This window comes from Archocentrus centrarchus, chromosome 13 (assembly GCF_007364275.1).
Source record: "Archocentrus centrarchus isolate MPI-CPG fArcCen1 chromosome 13, fArcCen1, whole genome shotgun sequence".
Classification (NCBI taxonomy): Eukaryota; Metazoa; Chordata; class Actinopteri; order Cichliformes; family Cichlidae; genus Archocentrus; species Archocentrus centrarchus.
Genome location: NC_044358.1, coordinates 16,782,092 through 16,801,272, shown reverse-complemented (window position 1 = coordinate 16,801,272; position 19,181 = coordinate 16,782,092). Strand labels below are relative to the sequence as shown.

The 19,181-nt window shown below is 39.8% G+C and overlaps 1 protein-coding gene across 1 annotated transcript in view; it reads left to right on the top strand.

Moving 5' to 3' along the window:
• nbeab (neurobeachin b) overlaps positions 1–19,181 on the top strand; it is a 216,828-nt gene that overhangs the window by 128,084 nt on the left and 69,563 nt on the right. The window contains exons 40-41 of the mRNA XM_030744567.1: positions 9,349–9,473; positions 18,455–18,601. Coding sequence (XP_030600427.1) covers positions 9,349–9,473; positions 18,455–18,601 — 272 coding nt within the window. The remainder of the gene's footprint in view (positions 1–9,348; positions 9,474–18,454; positions 18,602–19,181) is intronic.

Genomic DNA, 19,181 nt, shown 5'->3' with positions numbered 1-19,181 from the left:
AGGCAGAAAAACGGACCCTATCCAAACACTGTGTTTAATATTATGTTAATATTTTGACCGTGACTGTGAGGGTTTCAGGGTCCAAGTACAGATTTTCTTAAAACTGACTGAACCTTAACTACCCATGAAAATCTATTGGACTGAATTCTGGGCTCTTGTTCAAATATTTATGGAGCCTCTCTCAGAGGCATAGCATTTGCATTGAAACAAAAGGTTATTGAGCGTGGGTGCATTGTAAATGATACCGCAAAACTTCCAACAAATTCAAATTTAATGGTAACCTGCTGGTGAAGAAAAATGATGCAATATGCTCACAAGCTCAAGGCAGTGTTGCAGTTCAGCAGCTCAGTCTTATTCAATGCTACATTAACTTTCCCATTTATGCTTCTCTTGTAAAATATAAAGCCCTCAAGCATTTTGGGGTGGCTGTCTGTTATGTGTGTGTGTGTGTGTGTGTGTGTGTGTGTGTGTGTGTGTGAGAGAGAGAGAGAGAGAGAGTGAGCCTTTAGTTAGTAATGTTTGTTTTCACCCTCTTGCACAGAAATTGCTTTGCCTTTAACTCCTAAGTTCTGCCTGGAGACATGCCAAAGGATATTTATCATTAGTGTAGAATATATTATAAACAAAATTATTCATAGGAAGGCAGTAGTCAGAAACTACAGCGACTTGTTTATTTATTTTTATTTTCCAGCGTGTTTGCAGCTTTGCTCAATAGATGGCCAAGTATTAGTTTTATTTTTTTATTCCTGAAATCTGCAGCTGTTTTTATTTTAAGTTGTTGTTTCCATCGTAGCAAACAGTGTTAGGATGACAAAAGCGGGAAATGAGGAAATAATGTGTGCCAGGCTTTAAAACAGCTGCTCTGCGGTCATGTGATCTGACTGAAAAATACGCAGATCAGACCCTATGTTGGCCTGTTAGATCCATACTCTATGCTTGCTTGATGATGAATGTCCTTCTGTATGGAGTCAGCATAGAAAAATCAATAGTCCTCAAATTGAAACAGTATAGGGTTGTATTGATCCGCTGTGCTAAATCAAAATGAGGAGGCTTTGATACATCTCTGCACGACAGCTCCCTACCCAGTAATGACACACTATCAATTTTAGCTTTACACTGATAAATCAAGTTGAAAATTGGATGTCAGAGTTTTTTCCAGGGAGAGAGTGATTTTCCCTGCCCTCTAGTCCCCTCTGCTGTTGACCTCTGAACCCTGCCAGTGGATTATAAAGTTCGGGCTCGTCTAAAGTGAAAGTAGATGTCAAGGCGATGCTGATGAATTCATTGAAGACTAATGCCCACCGCTTTTGCAGCGTGGGACCACCGTACTGTGACAGCACAATAAATTCTCTCACTCGTTCCGCAGCTCTCTGCAGTGTTAAACTGTAACAGTGTTAAAGTTATACTGCAACTTCAATTTACACAACAAACTATTTCAAATACACTGTTAGAATAAGACTCAACTCAATGATCTATTTTTTCATTCAGATTTTTTTGTGTGTGTGTTATTTTGTTTAAATCCACCATTTAAAGATATAATTTTAATGTTGGGTTACACTGGCACACACACACACCTCCAGGTCATCTTTAAACTTCCTTGGATTTCATGCACCAGATTTCCTAAGTTCGAGCTATTTCGACACAGCCAACCTAACACAAATGTAAAAGGGAGCTGAAGCATGCAGACCTCCCTTTGTTCCCATGCGGGCATCTGAGTTCAGTAGCATCACTGACAGCTGACGGAGGAGCCTCTGCTGGCCTCCACCACAGACCTTAACCTTACCTGACTAGTCTATTGATTGTCAACATTTCTTCTGTATAATTACTTTTTTGTAGCAGAAGAGAGAAAGGAAATGTATTGATCTGTGGCGAGGCAGTGAAACAGCCGTTTCCCTTGACTAACAGCGAGTTTCATCTCTGGCACGTGATGAATGGTAACAATCTGCCGTTGGATAATAACTTTGTGATGGAATGAACCTTTTTACTAACAATGTGCCCCACAGTATTTGGTCCTTCCTGAAAGGGGTTATCAATTCTAATAGAAATCTACTGCCACAGTGGGGGGTGAGCACCTTTAGAGGTCCTTAAAGCCTCGCAGGGTTTAAAGTGTGATGACCCCTCTGGGGCAGAAAACAAAAGTCAAGGTCCCCGATTGAACCTGACAGTATAAACAAAATTTAATCTGGCAACATACTAGATATAATTCAAAGATTCTTTTATTTTTGACATCTGGACCTTCTTCTCACTGCGTTATTCTTGTGATTAATCTGAATTATTCCATTAAATATTGTAAAATCAGAAATCTTAGAAGCAACTATAAAATTAATGCACCTCTAAGTGCTCTTTTTTTTTTTTTATTCTCGCAGATGCAGTCTTTAGATGTTTATGCACCATCACTCCACCCAAGCTCTCTCCACTCCTTTGCATACCCTCTTTAATTTTTCAGTCTATCTACATCAGTGAAATGCAGCTCCACTTAAAACAGCCTCTAAGTGAGAGTGTGTTTCAATTCTTCATTAATCTGTTCTTATTTAAAACATGATGCTCCTTTGTTCTTGCGCGCTGCTATCCTCTCTTCTCGTATTCGCTCTTGACCTACACCAGGCTCTCTTCCCTTGGGGCCCTCTTAACCTCGTACACTGTGCTAATTATCCCTGGAAAGAGGCCCATTCACACAATCATCAATTTCAGTGGGCGTAGAAATTGAGCTGGGCATTGCTTGCCTGTGCCACATTTCCAATGAAAGATGGGTTCCGGAAAGCTTGCAATCCAGGGGAGCTCACGAGCGATACGCTACGGCTCCTCATCCCTCGTATGTCTGTCTTCATTACGCCAGATGACCTGGAGTTGATCTTGTTGCTGCTGTGTCCTTTTGTCTTTGTCCAATACCCGTTCTTCAGTGTGTTTTCGTTCTATCTCTTAATCAACAAAAGAAAAGTCATATCCAGTAACGAGAAGCATTTGGATCTTAGCTCGGTAACCTTCCGTCTGCAGCAGCCTTTGAGAACAGTGATGAAAAGTGATGGCGAAATTAAAGAGATGAAAGTATTGAATGCCATTTGCAGCCCTTTGTGATAATCTGATCATGATGTTGGCCATACAGTCACTTAACACTTGGCATCCAAGAGACACATGATCAGACTTGATGTGTTTTTATAGAGGAAATCACTTTGTATTTTTTTTCTTACTTTATAGTTTACTTTGAAAGCAATAGGCTCATCACCATGTGGTTACCAGTCACAACTTTCATGCACAGTGCCCCTTTTTTTGTGTTTTAGTTTTTAAATCTAACAGCAGTATCTAATGTTGCATAAGAATCCAAGAAAACGAAGAATGCGCTAGCAGGAAGTGTTTTCATATTTTTTCACTTTGGTTTTCAGTCTGTGTCGGCCGCCCGATGGTTCTGATGACGTGTGATGTTACCATCATTACAGAGACACGTGTCTGCTTGTCATTTTAATGGATGCAAAGGATAGGTTTCAATAAATCAATATTACACGGGTGAACAAGAACTGACTTCTATGGTAGAAATTCCTGGTTGAGCAGCTGGATAACAGGTACCGTAGATAACAAGTGAACTATGCTGTCTGCTTATTTTACTTGTAGCACAATTTTTTTTGTCTTCAGTGACACATCTCATACAAATTCCTCATGCACTTTTTGATTCACATAGTCAGAGACTCTTAGGTCAGCTGAGAGCTAAAGAAAAGACCACTTGTCCTCAGAATTACACTAAAAACTGACATGTGTTCAGTGTCCGTTTGTGTGAGTGTGACAGAAACCAGTCGCTGCTCCTTTGAATAGAATTGCCGCTGATTACTGGTATTTATTATAATTACCCCCCACTCATGTCACCAATGGAAGCTTTTTAAAAGGAGTATAATGGTGTTTTATTGAATCAGCATGTCCCTGTCCTTCCTCCTGACCGTCTCGCACAAATCCCCTCTGACCACAAATAGAATAAAAAGAAAATCTTCAACCATGAGAGACTCATCTGTCTGCAGTCGAGGCCTGTGCAAGTTTTGTGAGCCATCCTGGTTTAAATGGCTTGAAAAACATGAAGTTAATTATTGTGTTTGACAACAGATCTCTGTGGTCACTTATTTCCAAGGCATTATGCATTTTATGACATTGTCATATATGAAGTTACAGGGAAATAGGTGCGGATTTGAGTTAGGATTAATGCCCTCACTATGTTGGCTTGTAGAAGCTGCTCCATCTCTGGTACTTGTGGAAAATCGAGCTGCGGCTGCTGGCTTGCTGTCGCCATGCAGTTAGAATGAGCGTCACTGTGAACAGGGAAGTCTTTCGCTGCTAGCGTCGTGTTAGCATGTTGCTATTGCAGGTGTTTGGAGAGATTTGAGGTTGTCGCTGCAGCAGTTAATTGTTGTGTCTGTCCTGAGAACAGTTTGCACTTTGCCGTCACATTCTTGTCTTTTCATATTTTAAGTAATGTGTGCGTTTTCACAGACTGATGGTGACATTTTTGCTCCACTTCCCTCATGATCTGCGGTCAGATGATTGTTGCTTGTGTGGATGAAAATTCACATTTGATGATTTTGAAGTTACAATTATCTTCAGTTACCTGCGTAATGAAAAAAATATAGATGCAAGTCATGACAATATTAATCGATTAGTAACAAGAGGTAAAAATCACAAAACAACCCAAGACACGACACTTTCATGATGTTTTGCCCACAACAATATTGTGACACTTGATGCATCATTGATGATGCATCAGGTCTGTGGAACTGTATATTTATTCTCTGCATTGTGCTGTCAGTTTATGAATATCCTCATTATTATTTAACACATTTTCTAGATGTATTGAGTAAATTACTTTACTCTCTGATTAATTTTAATATCTGGTGTGAGTTTATCTATAATGTTTCACCAGACAACGTGATACCATACAGCTATCAGGCTCATCATTATGTGCACTGACAGGTGAAGTGAATAACACTAATTAACTCTTCATCATGGCACTTGTTAGTGGATGGGATATATTAGGGAGCAAGTGAGCATTTTGTCCTCAAAGTTTGTGTTAGAAGCACGAAAAATGGCGTAAGGATTTGATCGAGTTCGACAAAGGCCAAACTGTGATGGCTAGACGACTGGGTCAGAGCATCTCCAAAACTGCAGCTCCTGTGGGGGTGTTCTCAGTCTGCAGTGGTCAGTATCTGTCAAAAGTGGTCCAAGGAAGGAACAGCAGTAGGTTCATGGGTGGCCAAGGCTCACTGATGCACATGAGTGAAGGTTGGCCCGTGTTGTCCAGTCCAAGAGATTATCTACTGTAGCCCAGATTGCAGAAAAGGTTCATGCTGGTTCTGATGGTAAGGTGTCAGCATACACAGTGCATCACAGTTTGTCACGTATGGGGCTGCACAGCTGCAGATCAGTCAGGGTACCCATGCTGACCCGTCACCTGCGTAAAGTGCCAACAATGGACATGTGATCATCAGAATTGAACCACGGAGCAATGGAAGAAGGTGGCCTGCTCCGATGAATCATGTTTTCTTTTACATCACGTGGATGGTCGGGTGCATGTGTGTCGCTTACCTGGGGAACACCTGGCACCAGGATGCACTATGGGAAGAAGGCAAGCTGGTGGAGGCAGCTTGATGCTTTGTGCAATGTTCTGCTGGGAAACCCTGGGTTCTGCCATCCATGTGGATGTTACTTTGACACGTACCACCTACCTGAGCATTGTTGCAGACCATGTGCACTCTTTCATGGGAATGGTATTCCTTGATGGCTGTGGCCTTTTTCAGCAGGATAATGCACCCTGCCACAAAACACAGATGGTTCAGGAATGACTTTAGGAGCACAGCAACGAGTTTGAGGTGTTGACTTGGCCTCCAAATTCCTCAGATCTCAATCTAATCAAGCATCTGTGGATGGACAAACAAGTCCGATCCATGGAGGCCCCCCCTCGCAACTTGCAGGACTTGAAGGATTGGTTGGTAACATCTTGGTGCAGATACTACAGCACACCTTCAGGGGTCTGGTGGGGTCCATGCCTCGACAGTGTCAGGGCTGTTTTGGAAGCAAAAGGGGGACCAACACAATATTATGCAGGTGGTCATAATGTTATGTCTGATTAGTGTATATTGCTGTATTCGTATTTTGCCACATCCGTGTTAGTAACTGTAATGTGTTACTGTAACTGTGTTACAGATAAATATATGTTTACAATAATGTGTTACTTTGTAATGTGTTCCATCCATCAGTTGTATAGATTTTGTTACATGTAAGAGGATTTTGATTGCGCGGCTCAGATTTACCTTTTACTTAAACACCAATACTATTCTCCAAATAATCAGAAATAAGAGAGAAAAATGTGGAGTTTCTGCTGTCCTATTATAACAGCACCATAAAAAAAGATGTCACCCTCCAACCCAACATGAGCCCTTTTTGTTCATTTGTTTTGGAATGATGTTGTTTCATAGTAACTGTTATCTCCTTTTGAATTACGCCTGTTTTCCCTCTGAGCAAACAACTCACATTCCCTGTATACTCAAGTGTTCGATCTGGCACCTCAAAAACTTCAACACTGGCTCCCTGAGGAAAGATGCCTTTTAAATACATATTTGAAAGAGCAGAGAATAGACGATAGTCCTCTTACAAATTTATCTTACTGCACTTAGCAAGTCTGAAAGCCGCCATAAATAATGGCGCTCCCGTTTCCTGTAGGTTATCAGTGCTGGAAAATTAGCTTTTAAAATGCGGTTTGAAATCCATTTGGGTGATTGATGGGTGATGGGACTAATAAATTTTGCCAGTTTCTAGAGGGCCGGCTCACAGCAATTCTTTATGGTTGTCATGAAGCCAGACACATTTGATGCGTAAAATAAAAAAGGTCTCCAGCCAACGCTTAATGAATGCTACTGGGTGGACAATTTGTTACTGAGACAATATGCTATCTTTCTATTAATGACTCTGTGGCTGGATTTGTATGTTATCACTTATATTAAAAATTGATCATCTGAAGCCTTAAAAAAAGAAGAGATTGGTGTTGATGGTTAAGTTCTGCAGTATATTAAACAATACAAATACATGCATGCATTTTCCAAGTGCAATTTTACAATATGCTCTTCAATGCTTTTAAGCCATGGATGTGGTCTTTAGTGTTTCATTGATATTTCATATCCCTGTTGGAGAGCTGCAGCCGGGAGCTCAGCACCACCCAACAGTGCATCTCCATCAGGAATGCAATCCTCCTGAGCAGTTTTTGGACCACCCTCAGAGAAGAGGAGGTTCCTTCAGCACAGCACTTTGGCACAGTCCAAATCCGGTCCAGCGCTGACCACATAGTGTAGAATATCACAGTTCCTCCTCAACCGGCAGATTTAAACTGAAACCATCTGCACAGGACGAAACAGGCGAGGAGACCTAAAAAATGCTTGCGTCCGACTCATTAATCAGTCGATGGAAGTTTGGTTTGTCGGGCATTTTATTGCTGTTAAAGACAAATGGAGGTATTCTGGCTCGAACTAAAGTTGTACTCAGACAAGCAAACAAGCACTTTGTATAAAATGCAGAAAATGTAGTTAATGCTGTTACAGGGAAATCTTCAAAGTGGCAGATTTATCCCCCACTGGCATCTGCTGTGTATTTGTACTAAGAATTAGGGGACATAATCTTCAACAGTAATCGCCCAGTTGCCTGCAGTGGATTTACATTTTTCACACTGTGTAATCTTGCATTTACAATATCATTTACGTGGGTGTCTCCTTTCCACCCACTGACATCTCTCTTTTCTTCGGTGAGGCTTTGAGGGAGATTGACAGGGGACAAGCTCAAGGCGTTCAGTGTTGCTTTGCATACTGCAGCTCATGATACTTTGTGCATACAACATGTACACACACACACACACACACTCAATTTTGATTGATACTTAACTGAAACTGAGCTCTTGTTGCTGTCAGAGCCCAGCTAAGTCTCCTGAGCCTCTTGATTTCTGACACTGGTAGATATTATATTTATGGAGCAAGAAGGCTGTATTTTGTGATGTGATCCCCTCTAACACTTTAATCTGTTTAGACTCCTTCAGTACTGCAGCAGGGAAGGGGGCAGAAACTATACAATGAAATAGACGGTTGCCTGCCAGGGTTTTACTGTATCCAGCACACACACAGAAAAATCTCTGCTTGGATTTGAACACTCAATATCCCATCCAAGGTTTTATTTTGAGCTTTGAGTGGCTGTTTCTAGAATTTTTCTTTTCTTGTAATGCGTAGGTAAAGGCAACATTTTAAATAATACCCTGAAAGGATCTAGTATATTACAAGATGCACCCCTGCATTTGTATAATAATAAAATGAGTTAAAATGTTGAGGTACTCGAGTCCACTGCCCTATTCACAGGCAGTGTAGTTGTTAAAGTTGTCAACAAAATGAACAAAAAGATGCACCATTTCTTCACGTTTGGTTAAAATTGGCATGGCTGATGTAAGCATTTCTTGTCTGTCAGCTACAGTTGATGCATTTTTTTCCCTTCTTGTTGCTAAAGGTAAATTAAAGCAAGACTTTTTTCATTTTTTTTTATGCTATATTTCCCTCTAAAGGAAACATAAAGGCTTTGAAATAGCTCCAGCTAGCTGCAGTTGGAGTAAGCAGCAGTCAGAAACCTAATGCTGGTCCCGGTGCTTAATGGTTTGCATTAGCTGCAAGCCATAAAATTATCCCAGGTCCTCACTAATGTTGAAATAACCATTTACAAAGATGGTTACCACATGCTGGAACTGTTTTCTTCTTTTGCCTTTTTTTTTTTTTTTTTTTTTTTTTACCACCCTAATTCCCTGTTATTAATAATGAATAAAAATGCAATTTTCTATTGGGTTGCTCCAGGGCTCTGGGAATCATTTCAATGAATATTTCAGCACATTATTTTAATCATGGCTCCACATACTCAGGGAGGGGGCTTGTTTTATAGGCTCATGCCTCAACCGCCCCGAGACCCCGATCATTAAACTCCACGCTGTCTGCGTTGAGGTTCCTACCTTTGATTTACAAGACTTGTTAAAAAACATTGTAAAAAAAGGAGGCAAGCTGTGCCATTTATACTTGTAATTTGATGCTGTATTTGTTAATGGGAGTACCGGTGATTTATGTGTGCTGCGGCTGCTGTTGCTCCCTGCTGTTCTGATGCTATAGGCATTAGCTGGGCTAACACTAGTGGGCCTCTGCGCGCAGGATGCAGAAGCCCAGCCTGATATGTCTGCTATGTGTGGCATGATTTTTCTCCACAAGATGTTTTCCTCTGATAGGAAAGTGGCTACTGTCATCAGTCAGTCACTGAGGACTGTTTGCTTTGTCTAACCTGCCTGTCTTCTTGTGTCTCCCGCAGTCAGCTGCACGACTTCTGGCGTCTTGACTACTGGGAAGATGACCTGCGGCGAAGGCGGAGATTTGTCAGAAACCCATTTGGCTCCACCCACCTAGATGTCGTATGCAAGTCACTGCAAGAGTATGGTGAGTTTATCACATCTTAATGGAGTGTGTGTGTGTGTGTGTGTGTGTGTGTGTGTGTGTGTGTGTGTGTGTGTGTGTGTGTTATATTTCACAATTAGGGCACTAAAAATCCACATCCAGCTTTACCCTTTTTAAATGCTGAATTTCAGTGTTGCCATTAATGCATTTTTGAGGAAGGATTAAAGTTAGCCCCAGCTTGTCCATATCATTTAACATATTGCTCAGGAGAAGTTTTACAGGTAACATTATTTACGAGTCCTGTGAATTGAACATGACACATCCATTTTATTGCACTTTTTATTATCATTGCAACACATACTCCACAGCAAATTGGCTCTCCCTCTTTTTTATTATTTTCTTCTTTGCGCCTGAAACTTTCCTTACTGACCGAGGCAGTCTCGCAGTGTTGCCCACCACCTTTTGCCATTTTTTTTTTTTTTTATTAATATATTCTGCCACACCGACTTTTAAAAGCCACTCAGTACTATTAAAATCCCTCTGCAATTCTTTCCCGCCTGTAATTGAATAGCATCGCAGATGTTTAATGGCACAAGTTTGAATGTATGAAATTAATAGATTAAGGCCCATTTCAGTTTTATAGAAACCAGAAAGCAGGCGACGCGTTGTGGTCAGCGAAGCCTTTTTATAATGTTTGCAGACACGTGCACGATCACGATGATGTTCGCTGACATCATTGTGTCTCAGTTTCGAGCTACTGAAGCAGACCGTTGGCTGGGTTCAGGATGCCATCTGACTACTCTGAGCTCTCACTCTGCCATGGCTGCTGGAGGATGTACATCATGGCATCTCTGTACATGAAGGCATGCTGGCTGCTGCTTCAGCGGAAGGTGGTCCACACATGTAGAAATAACATCTTTTGAATGAGAATTTATGGTGGTCCCATTATTCCTTTTTGTAAGTCCAAACTAATTCTTCAGCGATGTATTGATTTAATTGTAGGAATGACTCAAATAAACAAATGTTGCTTTAGTCGTTTTTAATCTGCTTAAAAACATCTAAAAGCTTTTAAGAGCTTTGATGAAGAAATTGCATTGTGTTGCATCAATGCTGCCTACCAATAAATGAAGTAGCACTATTCCTGTAACAGATCAGAACAAATTCATCAACAGTAAACGCTCCTCCCACTCCCCTTCCCTCCACCCAACACTGTCATTTACTGTATTTCTTTCTTTCTTTAAAAGGTTAAGACAAAAATAAAGATTAATTTACTTTAATTCAGTTTTTTTTAAAAAGGAAAACTTCTGCTGGATGACCTATATTTTTAAAATCCTATTTAGACTCTATGAAATTGCTTTGGTATGCATACAGATGGAGGATACGAATATATCACTAAAAATTTCTTCCACTTTTGTTGCTTCATCAGCTTTGTCAGACTCCACTATGTAGTTGCTCAAAGTATGTGTTAGTATGTGTGCATCATCCGCTTTATTGCCCCGGGCAACGCGTGAGCCAGTGCTCTGAACTTTCCTTGTTATTTACCTCATTGGTTCACCAGAATATATTTTGGAGCGTTCGGTTTTCTTACTGCAGTTTGACGTTAGAGCCTCAGTGCGGTTGACTGAAGACTTGTTGAAGTCCTGCTGGCATGCGGTGGTTTTAATGAGCGGAATAATGTATAAACTTGTCAAGTGAAAGGGATCGCCTGCGGTCGGATGGCCCTCTTGCTCTCCGTGAGAGGTGAGCTGCACTTTCAGGCTGTTTCCAGCAGGCTTTGATGTGGTTGCGCAGTGGAGGCCAGGTTTTTGTTATGAGTTAAAATGAGAAACCTTTTGTTCTTTGTTAGAGCTTCAGCAGGTTTTGTTGGCAGTGACAGTTGGCAGTTTTTTTCTTTTTTTTTTTGTTTTTGACAGTGTTTTTTATTTAAGAATATTCACTTTTAATTAGCATAGTATTAAGAATAGGACCTGTTCTTTGTAGATAACCCAGGTGCAAAGGCTGAGAGGTTGGAAATCATCTGTCATATCCAGACTTTGTTTCTGGGGTTTGACAGAGATGCTATACAACTCTTTAGTGGCTTCCAGGCACTATAGTAGAAAAACAAAGAGGCTTGTTTGACTTGGCCCATGAGAGTCATTACTGAGGCTTTAAAATCTGGGACTACTGGAAAACCAGCAGGTTGTCTAAACTGGATAGCCAGTTCCTGGTTTGACAGCAGGATATTACCGTATACGTGCAGGCACCATTTGAGGAGACGTGCATGATTGTGCTCAGAGAAACTGTCAGTCTTGGGTAAAATGAAAGTGTAGTAGAACTTTTTTTTCAGTGAGTGGCTTGCATGGTTGTTGGTACCACATTCCTCTGTGTTTTCTCTTTGATATTAAGAAAATTTTATGTATTTCACAAGTTTTTGTTTGTTTTGACCAAATATTTTAACCACTTTTTGTCTTTTCTCAATGCTGATGGTATTTTTAGACTTGAAGTTAATGCCACATTTTAATGGATGTATTTTTCAACATGGTTTCAGCTAGAATTTAGTGATTATCTCAGAAACAGGAGGAGGAGTTAATGAGCTTATTTAAATATAATACAAAATTTTAAAAGTAGTCTTTTAAAAAGAAAAAGAAAGAAAAGCAACATGAGTATCAGTGTAACCTTTCCAGTCACTTTTCTACAATGTGTGTGTGTGTGTGTGTCTGTGTGCAAGAGTGTGTACAATCATGGACGTGTGTGATGGGAGGTTAAACTCTGCCTTAAACTCTACCTCGTTGTCTATTAGCAGCATTGACAGCTTAGCCAGCACATTCTGTCTTTGCCCTCTTCCTGTAATAACCTGCCCTGTTACAGCCAGCCTCCGCCCAGTATCCGAGTATATTGTTAGGTGATTGGAATTGGGCAAGCATGAAATGGAAGTCACGTTAATATTGATCCAAATGTTTAACGGGGTGTTTTACCTCCGAGTGTCCTTGCTGTCTCATTTCAGGTGAGTAGCTTCTCTCAGAGCTGATTGCACCAGGCAGAGATCTTTATAGCTCCGTACTCCTGCAGAGGCAGACTCATGATGTGATATTAACCTTCTCCAGCTTTATAATCAAAGATATTAAACCATGATAAATGAGCTTGGTAACATGTAAATCCAAAATCCAGGCATTTGAATGCAGCCTTTCTGCAAGTATATGGTATGCTCACCTCAGTTTGAGGCGTGGGGATTATTAGACATTGTTTTTAGTATTTTGATGAATAGAAGAGATTGTTTGTAACCTCTTCACATCCCAGGATATTGGATAAAGATCATCCCCAAGTGGAAGCGTCTGCACTGTATAAACTCTCCTACATCAAAGTTATAATGTTTACATTTACACACTTAAAACACATACGGGTCGCCTGCATCGCAGGAAGTATGAAGCTGTCATTCCCCTCCTCCTTCATTTCATCTTTCAGTGCAGAGTAAATAAAAGTATAGAGACATGGGGCAGAATTGCATTGGCCTTCACAGTAATGCAATCCCATGAACAGGACTCTTGTGGAATGTGGTGCCTGTGGAGAGAAAGCGTAGGAGGACAGGATCTGAGTCTGGGAAACAGGAGATATATTTAAACTGTTCTGTTGAGTTCATATTCTATAGATGTTAGAATGAGTGCACAAAACGAATGTCAATAACAGTGCAGTGTGGTGACAGTGTTGTAAATAATCGACATATGTATAAAACAGGAACGCTCCTGAAAAAGCTCTAGAGTCAAATTTTTTTGAGTCAGTTAAGAGGTCAGGGTGCATCTTGATACACTTTATTTACAGCATAATAATTGAATTACTGGGGTGCTGGGGAAATTAGTTATGCTTTTCTTGAAGATTTTTCTTCAGCGGTGTGTCTTTCTGCTGTTAATTATAATGGACCTGGGTGGCACTTGCCTGATCTAAGCGATAAAAATATACATTATTTAAAAATAAAAAGGCCAGAAATCATAATGCAGTTACTCAAAACATCTATAAACCTCGTTCTGAGCATGTTCACGTAGGAACTGCTTGGCGTACATTTACCAGCTAAAATAAGCTGGCTAACATTGCAGCTCAGCTACTGGAGTGTGCTATTATGTTTACATACACCAGGATGAGCCTCTCATCATGCATAGAGGGACGCTTCCTCAGAGAAGAAGAGTGATATTTCAGGAGAGAGACAATGAATGAAAATGTTCACAACAAAGTTATTAAAGCAAGTGCCATTTACTTCCATTATTTTCATATCCACTCATTAGTGGTCAACTCCCACCAAAACAATTAGATGGATAAACAGGAGTACCGGCTGGAGGAAAAACATGGAAAACTGATTTTGGGGTGAACGTTTGAAAGTGTGACATTGTGGATTTCTTTTTGAGGAATGGTGTGAATTGTTAGAGGCAGGATGTATAATACATGAGACTTCCAGAAACCCATTTTTACCGGCACTACTGAGGGTCTAAAAATGAAATTCCAGTGCCACAGAGCTCAACCTGTACCAATACTGTATATGAAACATGGACCCTTGGCAGTGGTGATATAGTTGATTCAATGGTCCCTTGAAGGCTTTTCAAAGCTCATCTATTCCACACTGTACAATAAAACTGCACTGAAATACCTTCCAAATGGGAGCCTTTATCAAAGCTTGCAAAGTTTATTTGAACTAGGCTTCAGATTTTTTACAGCTTGAGTAGGCATAAATCTGTGATCCTTATATTTTTTATGCTAAAGACAAAAAAAAAACTCTTAGATTTATCTTTCCCTCTCCTTCCTCTAACCAAACAAACCCATACTGATTATTTTACAGTCTCAAATGACTTCTCATTGTTGTATCTGCCCACCAAATCCTGTTTTATGTGGAGCGAAATGACAATTTAGATAAAGAAACCGTGTCATGGTGTCTTTGTAAGCCCCAACAAATAAATTGGATAGAACAATGCAGCAGGAACAGCTGAATAGCTTTTTCAATTCACAAGCATATTTTAACCTCTATATAATAAGATTTGTCTGACCAGGGTAAAAATTAAGATTAGTTTAGACTCTGTATTTTAAGCACAGTTGTGCCACAGTGGGGGGGGACATATATCCCAGATAGCCAAAAAGAACGTAGGACTTTGAACCCCGGCGCGTTCAGAGATGGCCTCTGTTAGCGACAGCCGGCAGGTCTTCATCAGCTTCCACTGAGGTCATGAAAGCTCTGCAGTGCACTTTACTGAGTGTAATTAGTGCACTCTGAGGCAATTTCAACTCAGTGATTGAACAAAACGACCCAGGAGACCAGTGATCGGTGGCTCCTCCTGGAACTGTTTCTGAAGAGCTTAAAAGCAAACTGCTGTGACAATGAGGAGTCAGTGACAGTAGCTTTTCACAGATTGCTGCCTACATTAAGGTTAAGTTGATATATGCTAGTATTGGAGTAAAGTTTTCAAACGCTGTTGATCAGGACATGAGCCAGCAGCTCTGGCTTGTGGGGGGAGGTCAGGGCTTTCTCCCAGAAAGTTTTCTTTTGTTTTTTTAGTTTTCAGTTTGGTTTGAATTAGGAAAAAAACAATAATAGGATAAGTTTAGGGAAAGGTTAGAATTTGGATTAAATGTACCCTTTAAGCCACATTAGCCATGCCAAAAAAAATTTAAAAAAATCTGTGTATGTTTTTGGGAGGATTTGTGAAACCAAAATAAGTTCAGACCTCAGCTTTTTACTGTTATTTAATATAAACATGCACAAGTTGAACAGTGTCCCAGAACCATAACTAAAAAGAAAATCAGTATCTTCACTATTTTTTTTAATTGCACAGGTAAAATCAGACAGTTAAAGCAATTAAAAACTTTATTCATTCCTGTCTTTTCATTGGGGCATTAAGACATAAAAAAAAAACTGTACAACTCTTCAGTGTGGAGTTAATTTTTGGTGAGGCAGGCAGGAAAAAAAATAACAAAAATAAACACCTATTACTTCTTCCCAAATCCTAAAGTAAAAACCCAGCAAACTGTTTTGTTTTTAATGTTTGAGTTTCCCGTTATGTTTCCAAAGCACTGACTTGTTGAAATGGCAAACCCACCAAAACTGAGAGAGAACTTACCTCGAAGTCCACTTTTGCACAGTTGAAACTTATCATAGGAAAAGATTATGATGGAGTACAGGAAATTCATCTGCACGCGTCCGTGAGAGTTTATCCTCAACCAGGACTTTAACCTTAGAGAAAACAGTGACTGCAGATCAAAGTAAACTAGAAACAATAGAAATACTTGAATGAAAACACACCAGCACGTGTATTAATCAGTGGGTCATAAATTTATTTGTGCTAAACGGGTGTCACAAACTTCAAAACCATATTTAATTAAACTATGTAAATAAAGGATGTTGTTGATTGGCTGGTGAGGGGGTGAGCGGCGCTCCGTCCGTGCTCGTGGATTTATCATTTTTATATGGTTACACTACATCAGAAACATTAATATCAATTCCTACTTTCAAATGAAAGATAAGATCATTCAAAAGACACTTTTGACTCCATTCAGTTTTTTTAATTACTGAAGTGTAACCCCAGTCTTAAAAACAGATGGTTTACAAAAGCATATGTCTGAAATAAAGACTATGGATATTCTTTCACAGTCTTTGTCCTTCAGTAAGTGGCACACATCTTCACCAGCCCGCCCTCGTCTCTGTTCAGTTTAATTTTGTGTCAGTCATATGAGTTGTGTCAGATACTCGAAGGACAATTCCTCTTGATTTGCCACACAGTAGCCAAGAGTGAACACATGAAAAGCTTTCTAATGAGTCTCCCTCAACATGACTGCACAGCAAGTCCAGTAATGGTGACAAATTGTTGACTCTTCTCACAGCAGCACTTTTAATGCGAGAGTCCATCCACGGCCATGACTCGAGAGAAGATCGCTTTTCATGTCAGCACATTTTCTCCTCCATGTCATAGCTCTCCATTTCTTATTTATGACCTTATTACTTTTTTTTTCCTGTGAGAACTAAATTACATTGTGGGCAAAGCTGACTTCAGTCCGCCCTCCTGCATTGCCGCCTCCACTAAAAAAAAAGTCGATGTTGGTCGTTTGCATGTAGAAATCAGCATGGTTTATTTGGTCTACTCAACCCCGTCCAGACTTGCCAATCGGAACTGCGGCCTGTTTGCCGAGCTTTCCCTCATTTACTTGGAGCATAATGATGGTTTACAGAATTACAGTTTTAAGTTTCACTCTTTCTGCTTTGATTTCTGACCGCTGGCTGGCTTTGGGCTTTAACATTACGCAGAATTCATTTCCGAAATGCTCAGACTGCTTCCCTTCGTCTGATGAAAGCACTCCAGATATGAGACAGAGCAGGAAGCAGACTTTTTTCTTGGTAGCAGTGTTGACAACAGTCAAATGTGACCTCTTCAAGACAAGGTACATGCTCCTCAGGGGAGGGAGAGGCGAATTAAAAGCTGTGCTGAAAGGAAACATGTCGGGCTGGTGTCAGCCACCTCCCATTTCTTGATATGTGTTCTTCCTTTCGCACACGCAAATTTCTCCTCTGGTTATTTCCTACATTGGCCGTCAGAAAGACAAATTCACATGAACGCTTTGAGCGGCTGTGTGGCAGGCACATGTTTGAGATGGGCTGATTTAAGCTGATAAATGTGATGTTGGAGCTCTTTGTTTTTCAGGATGTATGAACACATGCTTCACTATAGCCATATGATGAAGTCCTGGTGTAAGCAGCCTTCTAATTGTGCTGTCTGCTCAGTCTCCGTCTTGTCAAGTATCTGCAAAGAGGCAAATGATATCTCTAATCTGCTGCGAGCTTGAGACGTATGCCTGACTCAGCTGTTGGTCTTTTAAGATGCAGGTCGTGTTTTGCTGTTGACCTTGTCTAAAAATAAAAGCTGAAACACCTCTGATGTTCAACCGCTCAAAAATGTATTCAGTGAGCAAATGTGTACTCTGACATTCTTTTATATGCAATGGCAAGTACATTAGTGTGCGTCTGTATCAGGTTCATCCCACATATCACTGCATTTCATGCTGATGTTCTCCATGCGTTATTGTCCTCCTTTTTTATATACTTTACCAGATGTTATGCATTTTAGTTCATGGATATGGATAAAATGTATTTTCCTCCATATATTATAAAAAAAAAACTATATTTTCTCACCTGTTACTGTGTGTGTGTATGTGTGTGTGTGTGTTTTATTTAAGCAGGAGTTACAAATGTCTTTTGCTGGGTGTGTGATGTGTTTTTTCCACTTGATTTTTACTGTTCTTGCAGTAGTGTTGCATTTTCTTGTGCAATATTTATTATTTATCTTTAGCAAAAAACACAATATATATTTCATTAAAAGATGGCCTGACTGGCTTTTCAAGCAAAAAAGAACAGCTAAACATTTTGATTGGAATAGAATAGAAAAACCGATGTAATTTGTAAGGAAATAGACTGTTGGCAGACAGGCGGCTGAGAAAGTGGATGGATGGCAGTTAGCAGTTAGCATCGTTCCAGCAATGCTATCCAAGTAAATTACGTTAACCTTCTGAAAGCACTATGTGCACATTTTTACATTTAGCTTAAAAATGTTTGCATAGTATTTCACAAACCTTCTATAAGGAACAATGTTAAACATATATGTGAAATGAGTCCCAGTATTTTGAGTTTGGATAGCCCAGTTACATTTTAAGTCTTCTACTGCAACATAAAACACTCATTTGTCTAAATTAATTTTTTTTTCCCAAATTGTTTTTACAGTAGCAAAACATAAGCTGCTGGTGGCTCTCACTAGTAGCACCTTATGCCCTCAAATCAATGTTGAATAGCAATATTTATATGTATTTTTTATGGTTATTTGTATATTTCTACTGAGCTTTCAGATAAAATACTAATGCATTAAAAAAATAGGCCTGCTTGCCCCATTAAAGAATGTAGAAAAAACCCTCTGTAATAGACCTGTAACTGGGCATTTCTGCCCCATATAAGCACAGTTTACCAATACTAACATTAGCTTCAAAGAGCAGTGGAAAACTTTTTCTTCCCATACTTGCTTTTACAGACTCGGAGAAAGACGACGTTCTCAAGTCTAAGACGGTCTTCCGCAGCCCAACTGTGGCCACCCAGAACCCTGAGACAGAACTGATACTGGACGGAGACGACGATGCCGTCAGCCTGCTGCAGGAGAAGGAGGTGGACAACCTGGGTGGTAAGTTGGCTCATCAGCACTTTCATTAATCCCCATTACAAAAAAAAAATCACCACTGTAACGTGTTTCTATCCTAATAGCTGGCATACGTGGTGAAGTCATTGTATGGGTGTGCTGTAGCTTTAAAAGTGCACTGAAAGGGAAAACCTGTAAATATTTGGTAACAGTATTACATGCAGTAATTGTGTGGTATTCTTAGTATAGTATTATGGTATATGTGATGTCTGAGTTCTGGTTCATGTTTTTAAACTCGCACTTAAATACTGAAATGACTGAAATCATTGATTCCAATACTTGATATTTACTCAATAGTCTAACATGATACACACAATCTACTGTATATTCTAACATAATAAGTCATAAAAGTTTCGATAGAATCTAGACTTTTGATACATTGAATGGAAACTGTGAAACTAGAACAGATACTTTTACATTGAAATAAATATAATGTTGGCTCCTAAGACCCAAGAAATAGAAAAAAATAATAATTAAAACACCTTTGATTTATGCTACCTGTGTGATTTTTATGTGATTTTGCAGTCAGTATCTGAATGCAGCTTTAATAATTTGTCTGGCACAA